The sequence below is a fragment of the Cryphonectria parasitica genome (genome assembly GCF_011745365.1).
Source record: "Cryphonectria parasitica EP155 unplaced genomic scaffold M406scaffold_6, whole genome shotgun sequence".
In the NCBI taxonomy this organism is placed as follows: Eukaryota; Fungi; Ascomycota; class Sordariomycetes; order Diaporthales; family Cryphonectriaceae; genus Cryphonectria; species Cryphonectria parasitica.
This window is the reverse complement of record NW_024468914.1, coordinates 627,339-640,845: the sequence shown is the minus strand read 5'-3', so window position 1 is coordinate 640,845 and position 13,507 is coordinate 627,339. Positions and strand designations below refer to the sequence as shown.

General features: G+C 52.4%; 6 protein-coding genes across 6 annotated transcripts; 5 read left to right on the top strand and 1 right to left on the bottom strand.

Moving 5' to 3' along the window:
- Positions 1-724: 724 nt before the first annotated feature.
- On the top strand, positions 725-1,500 carry M406DRAFT_356942 (uncharacterized protein; the record flags this gene model as incomplete). Its single annotated transcript, XM_040923560.1, has 2 exons — positions 725-842; positions 918-1,500. Coding segments are annotated over exons 1-2 (672 nt in total), but the record flags the coding sequence as incomplete, so codon positions are not given.
- A 668-nt stretch (positions 1,501-2,168) lies between these two features.
- M406DRAFT_223938 (DUF55-domain-containing protein) lies at positions 2,169-2,935 on the bottom strand (the record flags this gene model as incomplete). Its single annotated transcript, XM_040915666.1, has 4 exons — positions 2,169-2,416; positions 2,548-2,664; positions 2,739-2,756; positions 2,836-2,935. Coding segments are annotated over 4 exons (483 nt in total), but the record flags the coding sequence as incomplete, so codon positions are not given.
- Positions 2,936-4,403: 1,468 nt separating this feature from the next.
- Positions 4,404-5,029, top strand: M406DRAFT_323020 (uncharacterized protein; the record flags this gene model as incomplete). Its single annotated transcript, XM_040919726.1, has 2 exons — positions 4,404-4,810; positions 4,895-5,029. Coding segments are annotated over exons 1-2 (485 nt in total), but the record flags the coding sequence as incomplete, so codon positions are not given.
- Positions 5,030-6,549: 1,520 nt separating this feature from the next.
- Positions 6,550-7,828, top strand: M406DRAFT_73793 (uncharacterized protein; the record flags this gene model as incomplete). Its single annotated transcript, XM_040925657.1, has 3 exons — positions 6,550-6,700; positions 6,732-7,713; positions 7,789-7,828. The coding sequence occupies 3 exons, from the start codon at positions 6,550-6,552 to the stop codon at positions 7,826-7,828; spliced, it is 1,173 nt and encodes a 390-aa protein (XP_040774126.1).
- Positions 7,829-8,423: 595 nt separating this feature from the next.
- On the top strand, positions 8,424-9,299 carry M406DRAFT_262270 (NAD(P)-binding protein; the record flags this gene model as incomplete). Its single annotated transcript, XM_040917499.1, has 1 exon — positions 8,424-9,299. One exon carries the CDS (start codon positions 8,424-8,426, stop codon positions 9,297-9,299), a length of 876 nt encoding a protein of 291 aa, XP_040774125.1.
- A 595-nt stretch (positions 9,300-9,894) lies between these two features.
- Positions 9,895-12,606, top strand: M406DRAFT_108504 (uncharacterized protein; the record flags this gene model as incomplete). Its single annotated transcript, XM_040915305.1, has 4 exons — positions 9,895-10,985; positions 11,060-11,918; positions 11,971-12,532; positions 12,589-12,606. Exons 1-4 carry the CDS (start codon positions 9,995-9,997, stop codon positions 12,604-12,606), a joined length of 2,430 nt encoding a protein of 809 aa, XP_040774124.1. The 5' UTR covers positions 9,895-9,994.
- Positions 12,607-13,507: the final 901 nt, after the last annotated feature.

Sequence of the window (13,507 nt, the reverse complement as noted above, 5' to 3'; positions counted from 1 at the left end):
TTTGTTTTGGTTGGTGAGGTGAGATGAGCCAAGGGCAGCTACAGTGCCTTAGACAGTACAAAAGCGCGATGTTCTAGCGCATCGTAGTATATTCATACCAAGATACAGCACGCGGGTGCTGCAGTACCATAGTACATAGTATGGCGCAGGTGCTCTCTTCGCGTCTCGGCAGATCGGGCAGAGCCTTAAACCGTCCCGCCGCAGGGGTTGGTCCCAGTATGACGTCCTTTTTTAGTGGGTTGTCAGTCGTTACGTGCAGTACTGCGTACAGTAGTCGCCCCCAGCCCGACCATTTCATGCTGACACACGCACTGTAAAAGAGACCGCCATACCGTGCTCCCAACCACCTCGTACCCCAAGCCTTGTTGTTATGATGCTTCAGATACATTTACTTTCTCCGTAGAAATCTTCATGAAACAGGCAGACAAATCTCTCGCACGAATTAGAATTTGATCTTGATGTGGAGACATACCGTAACCACAGGTCCCGCTCCAGCACAGTACTTCTATGTGTATCCTACTATGTATGATACTGTGTGGCAGCATGACCATATCGCAGGGATCTCCCATCCACTAAAGAGGCCCCACTAAAAAGTCTCAAAGATAGACTTGGATTTTTCTACCTTTGACAATTCGATTTTTTACGACTGACTGCCTTCAAGCTATAATAGTCAATACCTACATAATTTGCAACGACTCCGACCTGCCTTCCAAGCCAACTACAACTGTACCTAGGCTAATCATTCATCGACCATGGCCAACGTCGCGGAGAAGGCTCGTTTCCACCTCGAGCGAGCGGTCCCACAGCTGCGCGAGTTCGAGGAGAAGGAGATCTTCTCGAAGGTGAGCACATCTCTCCTCCAAGGGACGACCATCACAAAATGTGTGCTAACTGAATCCCTTCCTTCCGTGTCATAGGAAGAAATACGCACGATAGTCTCTAAACGCACGGCCCATGAGCATCTCGTCCTCGGTCCCCGCTGCAACCCCTCCCACTTCCAAGACTACGCCGCCTGGGAGCTCTCCCTGGACCGCCTCCGACAGAAACGCTGTGTCCGCAAGAAGATCAAGCACTCTACATCCCACGCCTCCAACGCCCGCGTCTTCAATATCTACGAGCGTGGCGTGTTCCGGCATCCGGGCTCCCTCGCCCTATGGAAAGAATACCTTGACTACGCTGCCCGTGTGAAAGCTACAAAGAGGTGGCGCAAGATCGTCACGCGTGCCCTGAGGTTACACCCCATGGATGTGAGCCTGTGGATTATGGCAGGACGGAGAGCTGCCGCGGATGGGGATGTCGACGGCGCGCGGGGGCTGTTCATGAGGGGCTGTCGGTTCTGTACTGCGGGAGAAGAGCTGTGGGTGGAGTATGCGAGAGTAGAGATGGAGTGGCTGGCCAGGATGGACAAAAAGAGCAAGGGAGCCGGCAAGAAGGGACATGAGGGCTCGATGGCCGCGCACGCAGTACAAGAGGGGGATGTAATGATGTTTGATGAGGATGAGGACGAGGATGAGTTTGGTGACGGTGAAGACAGGAACGTGTTCCTCCCGGACCCGCTGTCGGGCGGACAGAACACGAAGCCGAAAGAGGCAGGCAAGGTCTTTGAGGAGGAGGCGATCAAGAAGCTCGAAAAGAGCCCCGCGCTCGAGGGTGCCATACCAAAGGCCATCTTTGATGTCGCCAGAAAACAGCCTTTCTGGAGCGCTGAGGCGGCCGAAGGCTTCTTCGACATGTTTTCCGAGTTTACAACGGTCTCAGCACAGCCCGTGATCATCAACCACGTACTGGATACGATGAGGGAGGATTATCCCGTGCATCCTTCGACCTGCAGCTGTCTGATTCGGCAGCCACTTGTCGGAGTGGACGCTGCGACGGCCGACTTCCCAAAAGCGTTGCGCGAGGTGCTAGCGAGGATTAAGACACAGATGGAGGCGAGTGAGGACAAGACGAAACTGGCTGCCAAGGTGGCAGCATGGATCGATCCCGTCCTCGCAAGGGAGGATCTGGACGACGGCCTGCGGACGGTGCTGGAACACACAAGGCGGAAGCTCGAGCGTACATGAGACGGCTTGGACAGCCTTCTCGATATCTAATACACTACACCTCAAGAGAGGTGCCGCCATATTTCATCCGAGACGGCAAGGTCAGCTTGAGCTAGTAGCCTTGCCTCTCTCCTCGGCCAGAGCCACAAGGAAGTTCCACTCCTCCTCGCTCACTCTGCTCACACTCAGCCGTGACTGCTTGAGCATCTGCATATTCTCCAGCGGCCCACCCGGCTTACCCAGCTCGCGCATCTCCTTCAATTTGATGGGCTCGCGGAATTTAGCGCCGAACTTAACGTGCACTACGCTCCACCTCGGGTCGGAGGGTGAAGACTTGGGATCGTAGTAGGGGTTCTTGGGGTTTTGTGCAGATACTGAGGATGTCATCAGCAAGGATCAAGTCGGGGGAGGGGGGCGGCGTAGGAGAATGGAGCAAGCAAGAGAGGAGGAAGAAAGCAGGTATATTTCATTTGTCTGGTCTCTAGGACGGTGCGAGAAAACGTACGGTCTGGGGAATGCTCCTGCACGATCTCCATGGTCCCAACGATACCCGGCTCTTTGCAGTTAGAATGTGAAAAGAAAGCAAGGTCGCCCTTCTTCATCGCTCTCAGGTTGTTGCGCGCTGTCCAATCATTAGCCAATGTCCACCCTTTCCAAAACAGCCTCACTCATTCTGAAGATCTTGGATGAACCTACCCACGTAATTTCTGATGCCTACAACGTCATCTGTTCGCACTATTACACACATCACCACCAGCACATGCTTGTGGCCTCGGGAGAAGGAGGGACGCACCATCCCAAGGTTCAGGCTCCGTCCTAGCCGCGAGGTCATCAATGGAGAATGAGATATCCTTGCCCTTCTCGTACCGCGTCTCGGGTTCGGCCTTCATGAGCCAGTACTGCCGACAACCAGCTGCCGACCCCTCCGCCGAGCCCTCGTCTGCCTGCCCTTCGCCATCGCCTTCAGTCGCGGCCTTGGACTGACGCACGGCAGACTTCTTGGCCGTCTTGATCGTGCTTGCTCCCTTCGAGTCCTCCCCTTTCTCCTTCTGCTTCTCCCCCTCCGCCACAGCTGGCGCCGGTTTGCTTGACGTCTTCGCCTTCGGAGCCTTCGCCTTTGCCTTTGGCGCAGCAGGTAATGGCACAGCCACCTCCCCGTCTTTCTTCACAGTCGACGCTGAGGTCTTCTGACGCGTCGAGCGTCGCGGCGGCGGCGCGTTCCCTGCAGCGTCATCGGCCTGTGTCGACAGCTTGCGCTTTGGCATCTTGACCAGACTTGCCCTGTCCCTGTGGGTCAATTGATTACGATGACGAAGGTCTCGCGTGCAGATCCCTCGTGGCCGTACTAGTAGCTCGCCTTTTGTGTGGGCCTTCAAGTGAGTGGTTGAAGATATGGGATGGTTAGTCGCGTCCGGGTGAGGTGGGTTGAGTACTTCTTAGGTGTGTGTTTGTTGTGACGGGTTGAGCTTGGGCCATGGACCGTTGCAATACAGGGGGCAGGGGGAGAAGACACTACAGCCATGACCAGGCGAGCTAGAGGTTGTAGAAATGGAACTCAAGGGAATTGAACACGGAATGAAAGAATGAAAACTCCATACTCCATTTCCCCATATTGACAGGTTTTGGCAATAAGAGGGTGGTTTTCCTACCCAAGGTCTTTTATACGTGCTTTATCCAATGTGTGCAGGACTTGAGCAGTTGACTGATCTACGGAAATGCCCAGGTTAGTAAAGATAGCGGACGCAACCACTGGAAACGATCTTGTCATCCCAGTAACTTTCCAACCAACTCCACGCTCAACTACCAAGTACTAAAGGCTGACTGGACAGTCTTTATCTTACAAACAAACTTCAATTGCTGTGTACGTGAATCCATATTCAATGCCACTCAGCATTACTAATACAAGATCACAAATACGCCCACTTGCGGGAATCTGAGCGACATCCGGCGCCGACCTGCGATTGAGGCGGCATTGCGCCATCGCGCGATGTCCCTGCATATCACGCAACCACTCGAGACCACCGCCGCAGCCTGCTTCACCTCTCCGGCCATTGGCAGCTTGCTGGATGTGATGGGTCCCGCCTCTCCGCTTCGGGGAGCTGTGAGACCGTCGCCATGGCAATTGTTCGCATGAGCGACGAGCCACGACACTGAACAAGCCGTGGGGGCAGATGACGCCAACGGATAATGTGATCAAGAGCCCGGATGATGGAAGCTTTGATCAAGTTCTCGACTCAGTCATGGAAAAAAGATCAAGTATATTAAGAAGTGAGACGGCCCTCTCGTAACGAACTTACTTGACTGATTTACAGCTAGCCCAGCCACACATAGACCTGACCTAAAGTTGACCTGACCTTACCTTACACACATATCTATCTGTCTTGTCTCATCCCTCGGCAAATAATCCCCTCGCCCAGCATGTCCGTCTACGACACCGTCGCTCCACTCTTCCTCAGCGGCCTGCAGACCTACGACCACATCCTCGCACAGGCAGAGGCATATGCAAAGGAGAAGGGTGTTGATGTCGACGCCACCTTCTTCGAGGCCCGCCTCGTCGACGACATGCTGCCCCTCAAGTTCCAGGTCCAGAACACCACCAGCCTCGCCCAGATCAACATCGGTCGGCTCATCGGCGAGGACATCACACCCTTCGAGAAGGACGAGAAGACGGTGGCAGACCTGCGCAAGAGGGTTCAGAAGACCCTGGAGTTGCTGAAAAACATCGACGCTGCCAAGGCTGCCGGCAAGGAGGAGGCTACGGTTGACCTGCAAGTTCTCCCCCACCCCTGGACGAGACCTTCGAGGTGATGCAAAGTTCGTAGTCTGATCTGGAGTCGTGGGGGAATTTCTAGGCCTGCTCTGGGCAACACACACAAGGTTTCGGCCAAGGTTGCGGTCCTGCACCACGGTCTGCCTAATTTCTTCTTCCACCTGAATACTGGCTACGCAATCCTGCGGGCCAAGGGCGTGTCCATTGGCAAGAAGGACTACCTCGTCCCATTCCTGCCATTCTGAGCTGGGATCTGGTCCACGAGGTTCTTTGGCATAGACTAGGAGCAAAGTGATGGATAGAAAAATTGACAAGAGGGCGTTAAAAGATCCCAATGCACTACAACTCTCAACGATTCCCTTTTAGTGCGATGCGTTCTGCAATAATATTGAGTGCCCAGGTGTTCTAGTCAGCAAGACTGTGCTTGCATGGCAAATTGATTCTTTCCAGCCCCGCCCCCGCCTTTCAGGAGCAGGACACAGCTGAATGACTCAAGGTGAGACTTGACAGAAAACCGGCTGCCCAACGTCATCTAGGGCGCTGCCGGGAGAACAGGTGGGATCTGATCTGAGCTGGCCTTTCATCTCTGGCATCTAGGACCCTCTTGGTGACACCTCGAGACCTCCTTCGATCACGGAACGGAGTTAGCCCTTCGACTCCTCATTAAGGGGGCAATAATAAGACTGCAGGACTTTCGGAGAATATAATTTTCTGTCGGCGTCGCAGTTTGCACGCAGGTCAATGACTCGCCGCCTTGTAGACTCTAATTGGCCAACTACACACAGCAACCAACAGGTATGAGGAGGGATCAGAACACTCTGTTTACGACTGTTATACAAAGATGGTCGACACACTACTTACATGATCAAGTCTAGAGATGATACATATTATGTATATGTATGTGTATATATATATACATATATATATATATACCATCGAAGGGCTGTCAAGTGCAGATTTCGATGAAGCCCCGCCCCCTCGCCCCTCCAAGCGCCCTTCGCAAGGCTGCCCTGGTCCCGCTGATGTTGCACGCGATACTAAGGACCTACTGTACGTACTACTTACTCGAGCACAAGTTGGTTGAGTGCGCGCCGGGAAGGCTAGAAATCATGTCAGAAAGGGGTGGGTAGTGATGTGAAGAAGGTTTCGCTAATCGGCACGCACCGCTGCTGAAGATGCTCCTGACGAGTCAGTCACCACGTTTGAGCAACTTCGCTTCCCTGAATTTCCAGCCCCTGAGGCATAATGAAGGCATCGCTACGATATCTATCTTCAGTCACACCCGCTTATTTGGGTCCAGAGGATTTGCACTATCCTTGTCGCATAGATGTCTCGTTGCCGTCTTGCGGAAAGTGACAAGCCCTATACAGCACAGCCCCAGGTCCACTAATACTTACCCCAGGCCTCACTTTATCATCGTCTCTATATGTTCTTTTTGTTTTTTTCATTCCCTTCTTCTCGTTGTGCTTCTTCTTCTTCTTCCTCTTCTTCTTTTCTTGAGAGCAATCGGAAAGTCCATCTGATACCATTTCGGTTTGCCTTTCTATTTATGCAATGTCTACTTCGAGTTGAAGAACAACAACGGCTTGCATCCAGGTCTTGAGCCTCGGGATATCAAAATTTCTGCAGTCGCGACAACTTCTCCTCCTCCTCCTCCTCCTCCTCTTCCTCCCGTCTGTCTCTTCTTCGCCTGGACATTCATCTTTCATTTCGGACACGACAAGACACGACTTCAACATGTATCAGGCCTGGGTTGCAGTTCCGACTCTCATCTGCAGCACGCTGTCGGCAGTTGCAACGGGGACGGTGATCATGCTATGGATCCTGTCACGGCATAATGATAAATGGTCTCTGAGATACATGTTGATCATGAATCTCAATGTTGCCGGTAAGACATCATTTGATGATCACTACCCAAGGAAGCTCAAGCTGCCCTGCTAACCACAGGATCATCACTCCTGCAGAATTCATCAACTCCTGGAACAACACCATCTCAGGATTCAACGTCGTGTCGTCGCAAAAATCACTCCCAATCGGATTCTCATGCGACTTGAACGGTTGGGTTGGTCAAGTGTCGGTCCAGGCAGCCGACTTTTCCGTCCTGGCCATTGCCATCATCACGTACATGACAGTGACCTTCAACCCTCTCGTCATGAACAACACGGTCGAGCAGCAGTTCTTCATCTGCGGTCTGGTCTGGGTGATTCCATGCATCACCGCGACGGTTGCCCTGGCCACCGGCCACATGGAGCCAGTCACAGGAAACTGGTGCTGGATCTCGCGCGAGCCGCTCTACCTCCGCTACGTCCTGGGCCACGGATGGCGCTTCCTCATCTTCCTGATCGCCATCGCCCTCTACATATGCGTTTTCCTCAAGGTACGACGCCGCCTCTCCAAGCGCGACAGGAGCCCGTCGCTTCGGCGCGAGTACTCGTTCAGCATGTACACAACCTCGGCACCCAGCATCAACGCGACGATGCTGAACAACGCGCTGGTACGCGGGACGCACACGGCACCAATCACAGTGCGGGAGGCCGTCACACACACCCACTCGCAGCGGAACAAGGAGACGGGGATCGAGGCCGCGCAGGAGGCCAAGCAGGCCGCTTACGTGCGGCTGGGCGTGAAGCCGCGGATCATGGTCCGGGCGAGCAGCAGCCTGGACCACGACACCAAGCACTGGCTGCTCTTGTCGCTCTTCCCGCTGGCGTACATTGTCGTCTGGATCCCCGGCCTCTGTAACCGCTTTGCAGAGCTGACGGGCACGCAGTCGGCCACCCTGGACGCCCTGCAGGCCACGACGCAGCTGACAGGCCTGGTGAATGCGCTCATATATGGGTTCCGGGAACACTCTGAGGCGCACCAGAGGCGGACGCGGGCGCGGAGGAGACAGCCTAGGAGGTTAGACTTGCAGGCGTGATTGACGCGCTCGAGGCCTTTCTTAATAACTATTAGATGTGCTAACGCCTTGCCTAGACGGCAAAATCGGCAGACTGTGACCAAGGAAGTTTATTGAGTAATGAAAATAATAATTGCACATGATCTCATCTGGTCTAGCTGTCACAAAGCTTTTCTCTGGGAGGTAAAATCAGCCTTGACCAAGTCCATGTTAATAATTACAATCTGGTTGCGTGCCGTTGGCGACAGATTTCCATTCGAAAGAGGCCACTCCGCAGCTAAGGCTGACGGAGTCCGCCGCACCGCCGTGGAAGCCATGCAAGATGTGGTTAGCAGCCACCGCATCCTCCGCTGTGGATCAGTCCGCTCTGCAGTTTTGACACATCCGCATCCCGTGTCGACTTGCGCGGAGGATGACAAATTCTCAAGACATTGCAGCCCAAGTGACAGTCGCCTTCCCAAGTAGCTGATCGAGAGACGGCCCTTTGAGAGTAATTTATGGCGGCCCCATCAGCGGCGTCCGCATTCCATCCGCACCACCGCCACCAGACCGCAGCAACAAATTATCCTATTTAAGGGCGTCTGTGTCCAGCTGAGAGTGAGCACCTGGACAGAAAATGTCATTCAACAAGCGACTCATCTCAGTCTTCATCTGACGACGCCTCTCTCTCTCTCTAATCCCTTCTTTGATATAGTAATTATCTCACACGAACATGGCAGACACCAAGCGCAAGGTCCTCATCACGGGCTGTTCGGACGGCAGCTTAGGCGCTGGCCTGGCCGTCGCCTTTCACAAGGCAGGGCTGCACGTCTACGCGACAGCTCGCAATCCCGCCAAGATGACCAACCTCGCCGCCCTCGGCATCGAGACCCTTCAGCTCGACCCGACCTCCGCGTCCTCCATCGCCACCTGCCTCGGCAAGATCCCCGCCCTGGACATTCTTGTCAACAACGCCGGGGGCATGTACAAGATGTCCATCGCGGACATGAACATTGCGGACGCAAAGGCCTGCTTTGATCTCAACGTATGGTCATATCTCGCAATGGTGCAGGCCTTCTTGCCCCTCTTGCTCAAATCCCCGCACGGTGCCTTGATTGCGAACCAGACATCTGCGGCGTCTGTTTTGACGATCCCGTTTCAGTCCACGTATAACGCGTCCAAGGCAGCCATCGCGTCCTTCTCAGACTGTCTCCGTCTCGAGCTCGAGGCCTTCGACATCAAGGTCGTCGAGCTGAAGACGTCGCTTGTTAAGAGTAACTTCGTCACCGATAAGGTTCCCACCACAGGGCCCGAGCTGCCCAAGGGCTCAATCTACGAGCCTGCTAGAGAGGTGGTGGAGTCAGCTCTGCGCGGCGGCAATTTTACTGGCCAGCCCATGGAGCAGGAGATCTATGCCAGGGAGACTGTGGAGATTCTGCTGAAGGATAACCCGCCGTTCGTGGTCTACCTTGGGGAGGGTTCCGAGCAAGTTCCGTCGCTGCATGCAAAGGTCGGGTCGATGGATGAGATGGTGAAGCATTGGACACAGCTTAACGAAGTCGAGGCCGTTATTAAAGCATACAGGCAATCAAAGGCAGAGGGAAAGTAATGCCGCAGAACTACAGGACTTAAGAAACTCGATTCTAAATGATCCACATCAAAACGATACTTGCTAAGTACTTAAGAACTCAGTTTCATACATGCACTCACCTTGACAGAAGACAAATACAAATACACACTACATATATATGTGGGTCCTAGAGGTTGTTGTGACTATTTTATTATTACTAGCAGAAACATATTCGAGGAAACTGAGTATACTTTTTGTATCTACGGGAACGTCATTGTGTTTTTCATGCCCGTGCTTGTCGATGTAATCAGGTATCAAAGTGATGAGACTAACCGTTTCTTGACTGCCTGGACCTACAAATGAAGAGCATTGTATTGGATCCGTCTAATGGGAAGACAATGATTGGCTGGCGCCAAAGTGATCACCAGTAGTGTGGTTACATCGGATGTAGTTCGACGACTTTGCCACCACATATGCAGAGCAATTGGCTCCCTTAGCCCCCATTCACTAGCATACATAAGGTTTCAATCGTCTGACATGCATGGTGCGGCTGAAAATGATGAGTTGTCGCTCCATAAGGCTGCTCTGATCTTTCCCAACTCCCTCTTCCTGGAAGCCCAATCCTGCTCTCTTCTGAAATCCGCACTCTTGTATTCTTGCAAGCTACTCTTCACAACCTTGCTATACGAAGCATAACTCAAGCTAGTTGTACACCTTTGCTTCCTAGATCGAACATGCCGAATCCCGAGCTCTACACAGTTGGCTGGATCTGCGCCCTCGATACCGAGCTCGTCGCCGCTCTAGCATTCCTCGACGAGGAGCACGACGCGCCAGACCATATGCCCATCAACGATAATAACAGCTATACCCTGGGCCGCATTGGAAAGCATAATGTTGTCATTACCGTACTGCCGCACCGGCAATACGGGCTTGTCAATGCTGCGACTGCCGCCAAAGACCTGGCGCGCAGCTTTCCCAATGTGCGGATCGGCCTGATGGTGGGCATCGGTGGCGGCGCACCGAGTGCAAAGCATGATATCCGCCTCGGCGATATCGTGGTGAGCTCCACAGGCCATGCTAGTGGAGGTGTGTTCCAGTATGATTACGGGAAAACCCTGCAAGACGAAGAATTCATCACTACTGGACACCTCAACCAGCCACCCCAATTCATACTAGCGACAATCACTACGCTCAAAGCCAGATATGAAAGCAATGGTCATGGCATTGAAGAAACCATCAACAACATCCTCAAAAAAAAACCAAGATTGCGAGCGAAATACCAGCGGCCAGCTATCAGCACCGACAAACTGTACATATCGTCATTCAAGCACAGAGGGAGTGACGACGAGAGCTGCGCAGCAACATGCGGGGATGATCATTCCAACTTGGTCTTCAGAGCCGAACGAACGGAAGAGGAGGACAATCCCGCAATCCACTACGGTCTGATTGCGTCTGCGAACCAGGTGATGAAGAACGCCTCGATTCGCGATAAGTTGTCAGCGGAGAAGGATGTTTTGTGCTTCGAGATGGAGGCCGCTGGTTTGATGAACCACTTCCCTTGCATTGTGATCCGGGGCATCTGCGATTACTCGGACACACACAAGAACGGGCAGTGGCAAGGCTACGCGGCGATGGCAGCAGCTGCTTACGCGAAGGATCTCCTGAATCGGATTGCACCGAATAAGATTGAAGCTGCGAAGAAGCTGAGCGAGGTTCTCCCCGAGGGTTTGTGATCCCGAAACCACCCAACTCGATTGATAAGTTCTTAGCATGTTCTAGATTTACTGATACATAGATAGTCAATGAGAAATTGAAGGATATTCACTCCACAGCAACCAATGCAAACACGATCGTTGTAGGCCTGAAGGAAGATAGCCATTCTGAGCGGGTGAGAAAATGGCTCTCGCCCCCTGATCCATCCACCAATTTCAATAAAGCTCTCGAGCAGCGCCACCACGGTTCGGGTCAGTGGTTTGTTGGAAGCGAAGAATATTCAACTTGGAAGGCCGAGCGAAACTCGTTTTTGTGGCTCCACGGGATCCCTGGGTGCGGCAAAACCATCCTCAGCTCTACCATCGTCGAGGACTTGCAAACGACCGAGCTTTGCTCCTCGAAGCTGCTCTACTTTTATTTCGACTTCAACGAGACCCAGAAACAGTCTGTCGAGAATGCAATTCGGTCACTCATAAGTCAGCTATACGAGAAGAGGCAAGAGGCTCGACATCACTTGGACACCCTCTACTCCTCCTGCGGAAATGGCCAGCGACAGCCAAGCAATGATTCGCTGCAGTCCACCTTCCAAGATATGGTTCAACAAGCTGATGAGGTCTGGGTTGTACTGGATGCCCTTGACGAATGTCATGCGCGGAGGGTAGACCCGAATAGAGGGCTGCTGCCGTGGATACAGGCTCTTCGGGGCACTCAAATGAACATCCATCTCCTCGTGACCAGCCGTCCGGAGCAAGACATCAAGTCGACTGTGGAAAGTTGGGCCCGCAATGAAGAAATCATTCCCATCCAGAGCGATGGGATAGCAGACGACATACGCGCATATGTCCGGGCACGCGTGAGACAGCACGCTGGACTCAGCAGATGGAAGTCAAGGCCGGACGTTCGGGGCGAGATTGAAGATGCTCTACTTAACAAGGCTGACGGCATGTAAGCTTTATCGATATGACATATTCTTGAGCTGGTCGCTAAAATCAAATAGGTTCCGATGGGTATCGTGCCAACTAGATGTTCTCGAAGATTGTCTTGACCAACGGGCTGTACGGAACGCGCTTGCATCGCTGCCGAAGACACTTGACGAAACATACGCACGGATCCTAGCAAAGATACCGGATGATCACAAGCCACATACAAAACGAATCTTGCAGTTCTTAACCTACTCCGCACGGCCTCTGAAGATCGACGAGGCTGTTGATGCTCTTGCCGTGGACATTGATGCAAAGCCTCGCTTCGACCCAAAAAATCGAATGCCAGATCCGGAGGAGATGATGAAATACTGCTCCAGTCTAGTAGTGGTTGTCCGAAGACAGGATACCAACAATGAGAAGGCAGTGCCAGAAATACAGCTTGCTCACTTCTCTGTCAAAGAATATCTGGTGTCAACAAAACCTCAAGACCAAATTGCCACAGATCTTGATAAGAGATCTGCCAGAGCTTCCATTGCACAAGTCTGTTTGTCATATCTGCTGGAGATCAACTCAAGGCTCTCAGCAGCACAGGTCCGACAATCCTACACACTAGCACAATATGCAGCACAATTTTGGGTGAGCCATGCTGCATCTGTGGAGGATTGCGATGAAAGAACCTGCACAATAATCAGAGAATTCTTTGCACATAAATCTGCATACATGAACTGTTATCAGCTGCATAACCCTGATGAGCCATGGAGAGAAAAAGCACTTGGATATACAAGTCTAGCACAGCCTTTGTATTATGCTTCAATAGGGGGTCTTATATCCCCTATCAAGATGCTGCTTGAAAAAGGAGCTGATGTGAATGCTCAGGGCGGAAAACATGGCAATGCTCTCCAGGCTGCCTCATCAGAAGGGCATGAACAGATTGTTCAAATGCTTCTCCAACAAGGAGCTGATGTGAATGCTCAGGGCGGATATTATGGCAATGCTCTCCAGGCTGCCTTATTACAAGGGCATGAACAGATTGTTCAAATGCTTCTCCAACAAGGAGCTGATGTAAATGCTCAGGGCGGAAACTATGGCAATGCTCTCCATGCTGCCTCATCAGGAGGGCATGAACAGATTGTTCAAATGCTTCTCCAACAAGGAGCTGATGTGAATGCTCAGGGCGGATATTATGGCAATGCTCTCCAGGCTGCCTCATCAAGAGGGCATGAACAGATTGTTCAAATGCTTCTCCAACAAGGAGCTGATGTGAATGCTCAGGGCGGAAACTATGGCAATGCTCTTCAGGCTGCCTTATTAAGAGGGCATAAACAGATTGTTCATAGCAATGCTCTCTATGCTGCCTCATCAGGAGGGCATGAACAGATTGTTCAAATGCTTCTTCAACAAGGAGCTGATGTGAATGCTCAGGGCGGATTTTATGGCAATGCTCTCCAGGCTGCCTCATCAAGAGGGCATGAACAGATTGTTCAAATGCTTCTCCAACAAGGAGCTGATGTGAATGCTCAGGGCGGAGAATATAGCAATGCTCTCTATGCTGCCTCATCAGGAGGGCATGAACAGATTGTTCAAATGCTTCTCCAACAAGGAGCTGATGTG